The 14,664-nt window shown below is 44.8% G+C and overlaps 1 protein-coding gene across 4 annotated transcripts in view; it reads left to right on the forward strand.

Annotated features, from left to right (window-relative positions):
- Positions 1 to 14,165, forward strand: part of MDGA1 (MAM domain containing glycosylphosphatidylinositol anchor 1) — a 629,079-nt gene extending 614,914 nt beyond the window's left edge. For all 4 annotated transcript variants that reach the window (XM_033939535.1, XM_033939538.1, XM_033939539.1 and 1 more), the window contains 2 exons: positions 2,548 to 2,656; positions 12,820 to 14,165. In XM_033939535.1, coding sequence (XP_033795426.1) covers positions 2,548 to 2,656; positions 12,820 to 12,911 — 201 coding nt within the window. In that variant the 3' untranslated portion in view covers positions 12,912 to 14,165. The remainder of the gene's footprint in view (positions 1 to 2,547; positions 2,657 to 12,819) is intronic.
- Positions 14,166 to 14,664: the final 499 nt, after the last annotated feature.

Raw genomic sequence — 14,664 nt, forward strand, 5'->3', positions numbered from 1 at the left:
AATTATACAAATTTACAAAAATATGATACATATTAACTCATAACAATTAAATTCATGAAAATATATGTCAAATGTTGTTCTATTATTCCTCTAAAATATAATTTCTGCTATAAACCTCAATACATTCTCAAATTTAAACCCCTTTTTAATTCCTCAATTCCCTCCTCCTCGCTTCCCAACCCCCCTTTAATTGTGTGTAAACCTTTTATCAAAGAAATAAAATAATCTAAAAACTAACCCCCCCCCCCCGACACATATGGAAGTTGACAAAAATAAAGACTAATAAAATAATGAACTGGAAATTTAAATAAATCGTCATAGTTTCAATGTAAATCATTAAGAATTAAACTTCTTACCTTAGGTGAAAGATTCTGAATATACGGATCCCAAATTTCCATAAACATATGAATTTTCCTAGCCGAACACCTAATTTCCCAAGTCTCAAATAATAAAAGCCGGTGAAATTGGTTCCTCCAGTGCCAGAAACCAGGCGCTTCTTTTGATAACCAAAATTGCATTATACATTTATATCCAATCATACATGCCTTTTGAAATAAGAGACATTTTCGTTTTCCAAAAATACCACAAGCCGCAACTTTTCCAAAAATTACTCCCCTTGATGAATCTACAACAGAACTATCCCATAATGAGAACAAAAATAACAAGATGGCAGACCAGAATGACCTAATTAAAGATGATTTTTATTCGCTCTTCACAATAAAAATACAAATAAAAGTCTGAATAAGTAATCTAATATAATAAAGCCCTAAGTGCGCATGTGCACTCCCACCTGTGTGCTCCCGTTTTCCGTGCGCTGTAGGGACCCGCAGGTAGGAGTGCGCATGCGCGGAGCCTGTCGGCCAGAACCCACGCTGGCAGCAGCAGAAAGAAGAGGCCGTACAGTACAGCATCTCCCACGGCTTCGGAGTGTGAACTGGCCAGGGCAATGTCAGCTGGAAGGGAGAGGAGCTGCTCTCCTCCCTCCTCCTCTCCCCCAACGGACTTTAATTTCTGCCTCCCAGGCTTCTCCTCCTGCTCCGGCTTGGCCCGTGTAAAAAACCCCAAAACCCCCAGAGGTCGCTTCGGGTCCGGCAAGGGTTGCGGGTCCTGAAACCTTCCGATTCAAGCAGCGTCTGCAGCACTCTACACACGCTGCGGCAAATCTTATGCTCTTATGACTCATGCAAGGTCACAACGTGACCGAGCCGAGAATTAGCACTGAGGCACAAGGACATAAAGGAGTTCACCCCAAGGTCACATAGTAACAGAGCTAGGGATTAAAACTGCAGGACAAACCTTTCTTAAACCCTGTTAAGCTCACTGTTTTCACCATTCTCTGGCAATGAATTCCAGAATTTAATTATACATTAACACACACACACACACACACACACCCTCTTTTTACAAAACTGCTTCAGCTCAGAGCATTCAGCGCCTGGCCTGCGCTAAAAACCACTTTCGAGATCTTATAAAAGGGGAGGTAAGTGAAGAAATAGTGTCTCCAATTTGTTGTAAATTTACTTTATTGCATGCCCCCAAGTCCTTGTATTTTTGGAATAAGTAAACCCATTCCACTCCACTCACTATTTTATAGACCCAATGGCGTAAGAAGGGGAGGGGTGGACCGCCCCCTGCCCCCCATGCCATGCTTGCGCCTTCCCTTCCCCGACCCATGTAACTCCTTAAGATCTTTGCCAGTCTGAGCAACTATTCTAGCCTGAGAGATGCAGAGATCTACAAGGGCTTGGAGGAGAGAAAAGCTACACCTTGTGGCTTTTTTATAAATCTTGGGTCAAACATTTTGAATAAAATGACTCTTTGCTCTAAGAAGGTTGTACTGTGTGTTGTGATGACTTAGGTACAAGTTCTTTAGTGAAAATACCATATATACTCGAATATAAACCGGGATTTTTAGGCTTATATTCGGGCCAGCGCCCCCCCTCCCAGAATTATTGCAGGCCGCCGCCAGGCTCTGCACCCTTGCCCCCACCCCTCCCTGCCCTGTCCTCCTACCTCTTCTGCCGATCCCTGGTGGTCCAAAGGTGCAGCGGGCAGGAGCGAGCTTTCCGCACTCCTGCCACACTGCTAATCCGGTCAGTGGTGACTGCCGTGGGATCCGGTTTCTTTTGCTGCTGAGCGACAATGAACAGGAGTACGCTTTGGCGCTCCTACTCGGCACTGAGCGGCTTCTTGATTAGCTCCTGTGAATTCTCGCGATGGGAAGCGGGCTGGGTGCAGTGCCTGACAGGGAGGGAGGGAGGGAAGACGGCTGGGTGCAGTGCCTGTCAGGGACAGAGCAGGGCATTTGAACATTAAGCCGCCCAACTTATATTCAAGTCAACCATTTTTCCTCCTTTGGGGGGGGGGAATGGGGGTCTCAACTTATATTCGGATTGACTTATATTCGAGTATATACGGTAATCATGCCTACCATAATAGAATTTCTTTTCCAGGGGCTCCTAGTAAAACCATGAAGAATCTGGTCCCTATAGATACATATGTGTCCAGAGATGTGCAGTATCACAGTCCTGGGTTTTCTGCCTACAGATCATTTTTGAAGGGGTGCGTGGCTCTGGCTATGAAGGAGACATCGCCATCGATGATGTCACGGTGAAAAAAGGGGACTGTCCGAGGAAGCTGGATTCTACAAACAAGGGTAAGAAAATGTTCTGGGGTTGAATTCATGATACGCCTGTCCCGACTTTGGAACTGTAAGAGATGTTTAGAGCGTGGATAAATATGCACCTGCTGAATGATTTCTAGCCTACGTTTTGTTACAAGGTCATGCCACCCTCATCTGCTGCAGACGCGTATGAGGTCGTGCGAGATTTATGGTTGCCCCAGCATTCCTGGGTAATTAGTCCATTCTCGCTTTCATACACACTTCCATGCACAGCTGTTGGAAATCAGCTCTCGTTCGCAGGGAGCCTCGGCGTGCAGAGCTGCCGTAACACAGTAACCCGGCGATATGGTAGTTATCAGCAAAAAGGTACCATTGGACCCAGCCAAACTCCCGGATCGCTCCCATCTGTTCTTCTCTGGCTAAGGCTATAATAATAATAGTAATAATTTATTTTTTAATATACCGCCATACCAAAAATGTTCAAAGCGGTTCACAACAGGAAAAGTTGGTACATACAATGCAAATGGATAACATACAGATAAAACAGGCAGATATTATTAGAATACATCAATTAAAAGGCGAGATAGTTAAAACAGAATACATTAAGATATCAACCTATCAAACAGATGTGTTTTTAACCGTTTTCTAAAATCAAAATAGGAAGGAGCCCCTTGCATAGTTTTACCGAGCCACATGTTCAGTTTCGCAGCCTGAAATGAGAAAGTTCTCTCAAAGAACTTCTTATAATGGCAAGATTTTATAGAGGGGTAGTTGAACAAATTTATCCTACGTGTATTCTTGATGGAGTGACTCAGAGAAAAGGTGGGGGGCAAAGTAGCCAGGTAGCATATCTCCCAGCTGTCAGTCATGCACACTTCACTGCCTTCTGAGGGTATTTGTATAACGGGGTCATAAGAAGGGCTACAAAGACACCTACCTAGGCGCGGGTTGGTATAAATGAAGGTATTTCATAGGCCTGGGGTAGGCAATTCCGGTCCTCGAGAGCCGGACCCAGGTCAGGTTTTCAGGATCTCCACAATCAATATGCATGAGATAGATTTGCATCTCAAGGAGGCAGTGCATGCAAATCCATCTCGTACATATTCATGTTGGAGATCCTGAAAACCTGACCTGGCTCCGGCTCTCGAGGACCGGAATTGCCTACCCCTGTCATAGTCTATGTTCTCCATCCAAACTCTGTACCTGTGCACATCCACCAGCAAAGTATACACCAGTGGTTCCCAACCCTGTCCTGGAGGACCACTAGGCCATTCGGGTTTTCAGACTAGCCCTAATGAATATGCATGAGAGAGAATTGCATATAATGGAAGTGAGAGGCATGCAAATCTGCTCCATGCATATTCATGAGGGCTAGCCTGAAACCCCGATTGGCCTGGTGTCCTCCACCACTGGTCTGACCCAGCAGCGGCAATTCTTATGTTCTTATGTTAATTAAATAAATAGGTGGCCGATTGTATGCAAATCCCTCTCACGCACATTCATTGTGGTAATCCTGAAATCCTGACCGGCTGGATGTGTCTCCGGAGAGGATTTAATAATCAAATTTATATCCTGCCTTATCAAAGTTATATAAGCGGGTTTAAAAAAAACCCCCACACAAATACCCCATCATAAAATACATGATCAATATTTCTTTCAAAATAAGACCATACATTTGTTTACATTATTGAATTAATCTCATCAAAAAAAATCCTTCACAGAACAAATATATCATTAGCTGTCTTTTAAAGACAGATAAGAAAAGTAATCTGATGTAATTCCAGAGCGGGATCATTTCACATGGTTGGTCCTTCCATGGGCCCTTTCCCTGCCAGGCACCACACCCAGCCCTCTTCCCCTGGACTGGTGTGCCAAAATGAAGGAACCACAGCTTGGTAAAAGGACCCTTCGTCATCTGTTTCCAACACAGATCGTGTTGGGTCTCCCGTTTCTCTAAAAACAAGGTGAATTTTTCTTTTTCGTTTTTTTTGTAAACCAACGTTTGATTGACTCAATAAAGTCCCTATATCAAGTACATTTGTTCTACAGTTTTCTTTTGTGGTTTCCTTGGATATTTGCCATCTGGCCCCATCACTTTTTTAACCTTTGTTAACTTTTGTTAACCTTTAACTAGCTCTTCACAAACATAGAGGTCGGTATTTAAACAACACGTACACATTTTACACCATGCTAAATATAAAAATAAAGTACCTGGAGGCTATCATTGCCATCAAAGTCCAACCCTCAGGGTCCATACATCTGGTCTCTGGAACCAGTCTCCTCTGTCATCAGCCATCTTTGTCTGTTGAGAAGTCCATCCAAGCAAGACCCTCCCCTAGAGCCTAAGAGCTCCCTTTAGGGATCTGGCTCCCTTCTAATTCCTCTCTGTAGACCTCCTTCTCACTCAAGGCGAAATGGTAAAAGCCAACATGAAAAACCTAGCAGTGGCCCACCCCTTTCCTATTGAGAAGATGAAAGAGCCAAGGTATGAGGATAATCCCCAGGTACCTCCATCTCCATGGGGGTCTTCTCTCCCCCCCTGAAATACCCCCTACCAAGGGCCATTTCCACACTACCCCTAAAAGGGCACCCAGTATTGCTGTTGAACCCATGGGGGTTCATCCTCACCAGAGTTCCTATCCATGGCATGGTCCTCCTCCTCCCTGTCCTTAACTTGCTGTTACTCTCCAAGGAACTACTGGACTCCCTTGGAGAGTCAGAGGTCCTAGAAAGAGCATCCATGTTGCTATATAACCTCTCTGCCAGATGTACCACCTGGTAATAGAAGGCTTGCAAAGCCAAATACCACCTTGTCAATCTACTATTACGGTTTTGCATCTGCTGGAAACATTTTAAAGCAGCATGGGAGGGGTCTAAGACTCTGATTGGTTCATATATCTATGGGAGGTCACGGGGGGCCCCTGGTAGCAGGAGGGAGTGTGCATCTCTCCTGCTAATCTTCAATTTAAAGGTGGGGGATTCGCGAGGAGCCTCAGCAGCAGGAGGGAGTGAACATCCATCCTGTCAATATTCAATTTCAAGATGGTGGGGTTGAGGGCGTGGGGAGTCCCGGTGGCTGAGGCAGGAGGGAGTGAGCTTCCCTCCTGCTGATTTTTTTTTTTTTTTAGTTTGAGGGTTATGGGCCCTTATTGGACGTAGAGGGGTCCAAGCACAACTTTTTTTTTTATAATGGGGTCAGAAATTGTGCATGTGTACCACACACACACAACATCTATGTTCATTAAAAAAAGAAAGAGCTGGCTTTGTAACACTATCGGCACCTCCAGACCTGTTGGAGAATGGGCATTGATCAGAGTGCTCATTTTAATATTGATGAGATCATCATAATCCATTTACATATGATTATCGGAGGCTACTAGAAACCACAGAAAAGACCGCAATTAGCCATTTGGGCATCAAAAGCTGAAATACTGGTTTAGCATCGATCATTAAAGGCACGGTGAGTTTGAAGATATGGGCCACTAGCCTTTTGGGTTCCAGCAAGTAATGGGAGCCTCAAGGAAATATGAGAACTCAAGCCAGCCTGGAGGAGTCTTAAGCCCTGGTTTGGGGCGGGAAGTATCTTTTGGGAGAACAAACCAATTGATCGCACTATGAACTACAGTTAGGCAAGAAACAGTTACTGTTCCAAGCGTATTACCTCTTCTGTGTTCCAAGAAGTAACGGTTTGAGTTTCTCAGCAACTTACTTGTGTAACCAATGGCGTAGCTAACCATGTATCCTTGGTCCCAAAAACCCTCTTGTTTTATATAAATTCAATGTGCTTAGTTGTGGAAACGTGAAAATTCACTTTCAAAATTATTTTCAATTCTTTTTGCTTATTTTTATAAAACATTCTCAAAAGTCAACTTTTATCAGGCGTAAGAGCTACAGTCAGTAGTAAAGTAGCTGTTCCAGATGTTTCCAAGAAGGTTGATATGTTCATAGGCTCCCGATTTGTCCCTTGGTGATTATTCTGCATCTTGCTTCCTAGGTTATAAGATACAAATGTTCCCAGATTTAGCAAGGGATACACAAAGGCGTAGAAGAGAAGTTCTATTACTAAAACCTGGTGTTTTGGCCTTAGGGACTACTTTTTTCTTCGTCATCCGTGCAAGTGTGTAATTCAATATAAAACTCAGAAATTTGTCTTCTTTGAGCCTCTCCAATTGACGACATTCCTGTCCCTATCTCGTCTGGAGAAGGACAATGCTCAATGAAAATTAGATGCCCTAACCTTTTGTTAGCTAATCGATTCTTATAAGAAGTACACACAATTCTGAATCTGGGTCAGGCATAAACTGTAGTTCTGGGTATGGGGAGTCCGGGAAAGGTGCACGTTGCAGCTCTGAGTCTAGGAAGAGTACGAGACATGCAAATAAAGCTAAAAGTGGCCTAGTTGCTATAGCAGGAATGTCCCCACTGAGACATAACAAACATACAACATGGAGGGCTATGTACGTCAACGCCCACAGTCTGGGAAACAAGATCCTGGAACTGGAAACAGAAATGATAAATGCCGACTTGGATGTGGTGGCGATATCTGAGACCTGGCTCACAGACTCCCACGGGTGGGACATGGTCATACCGGGTTACAACTTGCTTCGCCGGGACAGGGAGGGCAAAATGGGAGGAGGTGTAGCATTATATACTAAAGATGACATTAAAGTCACCAGAATCACAGATGTACGGTACACTGGGGAATCCCTTTGGGTAAATTTGGCCAGAGGGAAGGACAAATGCCTGTATCTTGGCGTAGTATACAGACCCCCAAGACAACAGGATGACCAAGATATGGAATTAATCGGAGATATAGAGAATATCACCTTGCGTGGGGACACAGTATTGTTAGGTGACTTCAACATGCCTGATGTGGATTGGGTCACGCTTTCCTCTGCTTCATGCAGCAGCAGGAGGCTATTGAATTCCTTGAAGGGAGCAAGTCTAAGGCAACTAGTGTTGGAACCAACAAGGGATCAGGCAATCCTAGACCTGATACTTACCAATGGAGAAAGTGTCACAGAGGTCTCGGTGGGCGACACATTGGCCTCCAGCGACCACAACATGGTATGGTTCAATCTCAGAAAAGGTTTCACTAAATCTACAACACTGACCAAGGTCCTTAAATTCAAGGACACAAACTTCAAAGAAATGGGAGACTTCGTTCACCAGGTGCTACAAAGCCAAACAGAAACCGATAACGTGGAAGAAATGTGGTCAACTATGAAAGCCACCATACAGGAAGCAACAAACTGCTATGTTAAATCGGTAAGTAAACGGAGTAGGAACAATAAGCCACAATGGTTCTCTACGGAGATCTCGGACCTCATCAAGGAGAAGAAAAAAGCATTCATCTCTTACAAACAATCAGGGAAACAGGACTCCAGGGAAATCTATCTGACCAAGTCAAAAAACAGTCAAAACAGCAGTTAGGGAGGCCAAATTCCGAATGGAGGAGTCTTTAGCAAGGAACATAAAGAGAGGAGATAAATCCTTTTCAGGTATATCAGTGACAGGAACAAGAACTCAGGTGGGATAGTACGCCTCAGGAAACCAGGGGGAGACTATGCAGAAACGGACTCGGAGAAAGCCCAACTGTTAAATGAATACTTCTGCTCAGTCTTCACCCGCGAGGCGCCGGGACTTGGTCCTCAGCTGCAGACAAGGGTTGACTTAGCTGATCCATTTAGTAATTTTGAGTTTACGCCCAGCAGTGTCTACTGCGAGCTGTCAAAACTCAAGGTTAACAAGGCAATGGGGCCTGACAACCTACACCCCAGGGTGCTCAGGGAGTTGTGTGATGTCTTGGCGGAACCGCTATCCGCACTCTTCAATCTCTCCCTTAGTACAGGTGACGTCCCGTTGGACTGGAAAATGGCTAACGTCATTCCACTTCATAAGAAAGGCTCCAAGATGGAAACAGCAAACTACAGACCGGTGAGTCTCACATCAATAGTGAGCAAACTAATGGAAACTCTAATCAAACGCCAATTGGATACGATCATGAACGAGGAGAATCTACGTGATCCCCGTCAACATGGATTTACTAAGGGGAGATCCTGCCAATCCAACCTGATCGGCTTCTTTGACTGGGTGACGAGAAAGCTGGATGTTGGGGAGTCCCTGGACATCGTATACCTGGACTTCAGCAAAGCATTCGATAGTGTACCACACCGCAGGTTGCTGAGCAAAATGAGTTCTATAGGATTGGGCGACACGCTGACGAAATGGATTGGGAACTGGCTTGAGGGTAGGCTTCAGAGGGTAATGGTGAATGGCACCCCCTCCGAAACGACGGAGGTGATCAGTGGAGTGCCACAGGGCTCCGTCCTGGGCCCGATCCTGTTCAACATCTACATAAGAGACTTGGCAGAAGGTCTCCGAGGTAAAATAACATTATTCGCTGATGACGCCAAACTAAGCAATGTAGTGGCCAAGAGTACAACAGACAAAAACTCAATGCCCGACAACATGATGCACGACCTACTACTACTGGAGCGCTGGTCTAGGTCCTGGCAACTCAGCTTCAATGCCAAAAAATGCAAAGTCATGCACCTGGGCAGCCATAATCCATGCAAGACTTACACCCTAAATGGCGAGATCCTAACAAGAACTGAAGCAGAGCGTGACCTAGGGGTGATCGTCAGTGAGGACATGAAGGCTGCCAATCAAGTGGAGCAAGCTTCCTCCAAAGCAAGGCAAATCATAGGTTGCATACGCAGGAGTTTCGTCAGCCGTAAGCCTGAAGTCGTTATGCCATTGTATAGATCCATGGTGAGACCACACCTGGAGTACTGTGTGCAATTTTGGAGGCCGCATTACCGAAAAGATGTGCTGAGACTAGAGTCGGTGCAGAGAATGGCAACCCGGATGATCGCGGGTTTCAAGGATCTCCCTTACGAGGAAAGGCTGGATAAGTTACAGCTCTACTCACTCGAGGAACGCAGAGAGAGGGGAGACATGATCGAGACGTTCAAGTATCTCACGGGTCGCATCGAAGCGGAAGAAGATATCTTCCTTCTCAAGGGTCCCACAGCAACCAGGGGGCACCCGTGGAAAATCAGGGGAGGGAAACTGCACAGTGACACCAGGAAATTATTTTTCACTGAGAGAGTGGTTGACCGCTGGAATAATCTTCCACTACAGGTCACTGAGGCCAGCAGCGTGCCTGATTTTAAGGCCAAATGGGATATATACGTGGGATCTATTCACTGAGTTAGGTGGGGAAGGGTCATTGCAGTGGGCAGACTGGATGGGCCGTGGCCCTTATCTGCCGTCTATTTCTATGTTTCTATGTTTCTATTTTCTTTCTATCTCCCTCTTAATTCACAATTTGGATCCTTTTGAGGACTCGAGAACATTTAGGTTAATTATTTCTTATTGCTTTGAAAGGATTGATGTCTATAATAGTCTTTTCTTTGTCTTGATCCTTCTTTCTGTACAAGTTAAATCTTGAATTTATAATTTGAAAACTTATAAATAAAATCAAAATTATTTTCAAAAATGCACTTCAAAAAGTCCATCAATGCAACAGGGCCTGTGTCACCCTTACTGACGGGCTCCATCAGGGAAAACATTCACGTGCTCATAGCGTTCTCCGGAACTTCTCCACTACCAGCACCTAAATGTGGAAGCCTATAAAGTGTGCATAACAATCCTGGGAACGTCCGTGCCTCTTTCAGGTGAACGCCTCCTTTCCGGTTATAGAAGAGCACCTAAGTGCATTTACACACCTAATTGCTGTTTCACTCTCATTTTAGTCCTTAACTTCTGTTTAGGGTTACAAATGTAAAATCTGGACCCATAGACCCGCCCCCAGGCCCACCCAGTCCCACCCCATTACGCCCACACCACACCCCAGCCATGTCACTAGCCCCGCCCCTAGCCCCACCCTCTCAGCCTGCTCGTCTCCGTTTGGAGGGAATCAGCGCATGCGGAGGTGCCCCTCCTAACACGATCTGCTTTTCAAAACCCGGATAAAGTGCCGGGTTTTGAAAAGCCAGGACATGCCCTCTAAAAAAGTAAATCTGGTAACCCTATTTCGGTTGTTTGCCATTATCATGACACGCTATGCAGCGCACACAGTAAACACGGCGGTAGCACAGTAAATGACGGCAGAGAAAGACCCTCATGGTCCATTCAGTCTGCCCAACAAAGTGACCAGAGCCCTGCCCACCACTCCGCCTAGGCCCAGGTCAGCCAACTTTAAATGCTGACTGTGAAGTCACCACCATGCCAACCATATATGCAGCCAAATGATATGTGGTGTAGTTCTGACAGCATTCAACTTACCAATCAAGATACCTTCCCCTCCCTCCTAAGCCGCACAGTTGCCCCACAATAAAATAATCCACTCAAAACTGGCTCTTCACTGAAAAATACTCAGAAGTAGAATATTATAATAAAGCTAAACTCACCATTCCTACTTTCAAATTTATCTACAGATTCTAAATGATTCTAATCCTCAGAAACCTCAGCGATACCACCTTAATTGGCTCAAAATTTCATTGCCAATAAAGAATTAAGTATTTACTTGTCACTGGTCTTACTTCATTAACATTAAGCTCGAAAAACTTCTCATTATTTCATTATCAAACTTTCATGAAATCAGCTTATAAAAACTTTTCTCTCACTTATCTTCCAACTTATTGTAGCGTTTATCTTCACACTTGTTATAACAGGAAGCCTCGATAGGAAAGACTTCAATGAGTGATAGTCCAATCGGGGGTCAAGCCACCGCTGAAATCCCCTCTTCTTACTCAGCCAAGCAGAGAATCTAAGGGTTGTAGTTTAGATGCAAACGGGGCTCACTTGTTCTTCCTTCTCTCCCCCTGGGACTCTGAATTCAGTTAGGGCCCACAGACATTGATTACTGGAGTTGTTGAACTTTCACGGTTCATGTGGAGGCGGGACTGAGGGCGGAGTAGGGCTGGGGGCAGAGGAGATCTGGTAACCTAATCAAAGCAGCTTCCAGGACATTGAATAGTAATCAGGTATTCTAAATATTTTCCCTGCCTGTCCCAGGGGGCATGGAGGGTTAAGTGACTTGCCCAAGGTCACAAGGAACAGTGCTTGAACTTATAATCTCAGGGCACTGAGGCAGCAGTTCTAACTACTAGGCCACTCAGTTTTGTAGCATTTGTTACTGCTAATTAAGTTTCAGGGTTGTATATGTTATGATTTTCTAAAGAGACTTTTGTGCTTTTGTTATATGGAGTATTTTTAGGATCCATGATGGTGGTGGGACTCCGAATTCAATTAGAGCTCACAAGCTTTGACACTGAGGTCCTTTTTTCTCCCTTCATAAGATTGTGGAGTTTGCCTGGTGACTCTTCAACTTTATGGAGATGGGTTTCTAAACAGTGATCAAGATATTCTCTACATTCTAATGCAGGGCTGCCCAAGTCCGATCCTCGAGATCTACTGGCAGGCCAGGTTTTCAGGATATCCACAATGAATATGCATTGAAAGCAGTGCATGCAAATAGATGTAATGCATATTCATTGGGGAAATCCTGAAAGCCCGACTGGATTCCGGCCCTCAAGGACCGGAGTTGCCCACCTTTGCCCTAGACCAGGGCTGCACAAGTGCAGTCCTCGAGATCTACTGGCAGGCCAGGTTTTCAGGATATCCACAATGAATATGCATTGAAAGCAGTGCATGCAAATAGATGTCATGCATATTCATTGGGGAAATCCTGAAAGCCCGACTGGATTCCGGCCCTCAAGGATCGGAGTTGCCCACCTTTGCCCTAGACCAGGGCTGCACAAGTCCAGTCCTCGAGATCTACTGGCAGGCCAGGTTTTCAGGATATCCACAATGAATATGCATTGAAAGCAGTGCATGCAAATAGATCTCATGCATATTCATTGGGGAAATCCTGAAAGCCCGACTGGATTCCGGCCCTCAAGGACCGGAGTTGCCCACCTTTGCCCTAGACCAGGGTTCACAAGTCCAGTCCTCGAGGTCTACTGGCAGGCCAGGTTTTCAGGATATCCACAATGAATAGGCATGAGAGAGATTTGCCTGTACTGCCTTCTTGGTATGCAAATCTCTCTCATGCATGTTCATTGTGGATATCCTGAAAACATGGCCTGGCAGTAGATCTCGAGGACCGGACTTGGACAGCCTTGTTCTAATGTATGTGGTCCTACAGATGATAAATGTCACTTCTGGTTGTTTTGTCTTTTATACAGCTGTGGCTCCTCCTGGGAGCGGTGCTTCCCACCTCTTTCGCACTGCTGCCTATGGCCCTTTGACAATAGTCCTGTACATGCTCCTCAGATGATAAGAAGCTGTCATTCCTGTCTCTCATCAGGAGGTGCCAAATCCCTGCACCCCCCTCTCTATCCCACTCCCCCTACCCTCCCACTCTCCTCCTTACCGGCACACCAAAGTGTCCACAATTCTACCAAAGACCAGTGTGACTGCACAAAAAGAAACCCGCTCCGACCCAGAGGCATTCATTGTGGAAAACGGCAGCGTCTAGAGGACAGAAAACAAGAGTGGGAAAGAGGAGAGAGAAACAAGGGAGAAAGGCAAAGACTATAAGAGCATTTTTAAAACAGCAGACTGGACTTCCATAAGGAAGTGTAAGAAAAAAAGAATATTTGCTTTAAAAAAAACAAAAACCCAACAACAAGAAAAAGCACAAATTTATACAAGAACTTTTATCTTCATGACTGCAGGCGCCATTGCGCTACCCGGCAGATCCTCAGTGATGGACTGTATCGAACACTGCGGTGACATAGTTTTAGTACTGTAATTGACATGGTTCTGCTGTACTCTCACCATTTTTTTTAATATGTAGAGCTGCTGACTGTCATATCAAGTCACTTCCAGCTGCATGTGCTTCCATTCACATACTCCAGAGTGTCATGTTACTGCAATATCCAGGTTTTCTCTTTATTTGTTCATTAATCTTCGTTGCAAGAGAGAGGTAGCACCATCTTAAAGATTAGTAGGGGGGGCAGACGTTTTCTAGAGTTTGTCAGATTTGTTTCCTGTTTTACTTTGTTCCCGTTTTGTCCCATTGTCCAGCGTGTGAAGGCTACTGCAAGGACTTCCTCCTGGTTTACACACCAGAGCAGCAGACAGAAATCTTCACAGCGATGGGGGGGGGGGCAGCTTGGTGGAAAATTACACAGTAACAGCTGTTGTCTATTAACACCTGCGGAGGTGTGAGCTGAATCCAGGCATTGTAGGCTTTGCCCTGCTCTTCAACTCTTTATTTACCCATCCTCAATGTTACATGCTTTAAAAATAAGAGAATAAAGAGAGAAATGAGAAGATCAATGTCTGCAGCTACTGTTGTTCCCTGGGGCATTGATGTCACAGTCAAGCACACAAGCATTATTAGCAGAGCAGAAAAATGCAGCTGCTACCGTTTGGGTTCACAGGTGGCCCAGCCACTGTTCAGCAACAAGATAAAATCAGGAAAGGGAGCTGAGTTAACAAACAAAGGAGCATGTGCTAAAGATCGCAAGCGATATAAAAAGAAGTGACTTCATCTTTGTTACCAAGGATGAAAACATCAAAAATGAGCATCACAAGGAAATGTGTTTCTTGCATTTCAGAGTTTTTAACTGTGTGTGGTGAGTATGATGATTCATTCAAATGACTCAAGAACGTCAGTCCTAGGATGAATCCTCACCTTCTTATATCCTAACCATGAATCAGGTGATTGGATGATACTGATTGTCAGGTTTTATCACAAGTAAATAAAAGAAATAAATGCAGTGATGCATTGTAATGGGAATTTAGATCATTGGATGTTAAATTGCTACAGTACTCCTGGTGAATGGGAAATACAGCAGGCCCTGAAGTTGCTTTTCTGGGTATGAGATGTTCACAATAAGGAGGCATTTTTCTCTGCCTTTTGCTCTGGCAATGACTCCTATTAATGCCGTAGCCATATCTCATTTCCTGGGGATCTGTGAGAGGGTAAATCTGTCAGTGGAAACCCATGGAGGCAAATGGCATCCTGTGGAACAAGAACAGTTTCCTTTGCTGAGGGATTGCAGATTTAAAACAAACTGGAG

This window comes from Geotrypetes seraphini, chromosome 3 (genome assembly GCF_902459505.1).
Source record: "Geotrypetes seraphini chromosome 3, aGeoSer1.1, whole genome shotgun sequence".
NCBI classification, from domain to species: Eukaryota; Metazoa; Chordata; class Amphibia; order Gymnophiona; family Dermophiidae; genus Geotrypetes; species Geotrypetes seraphini.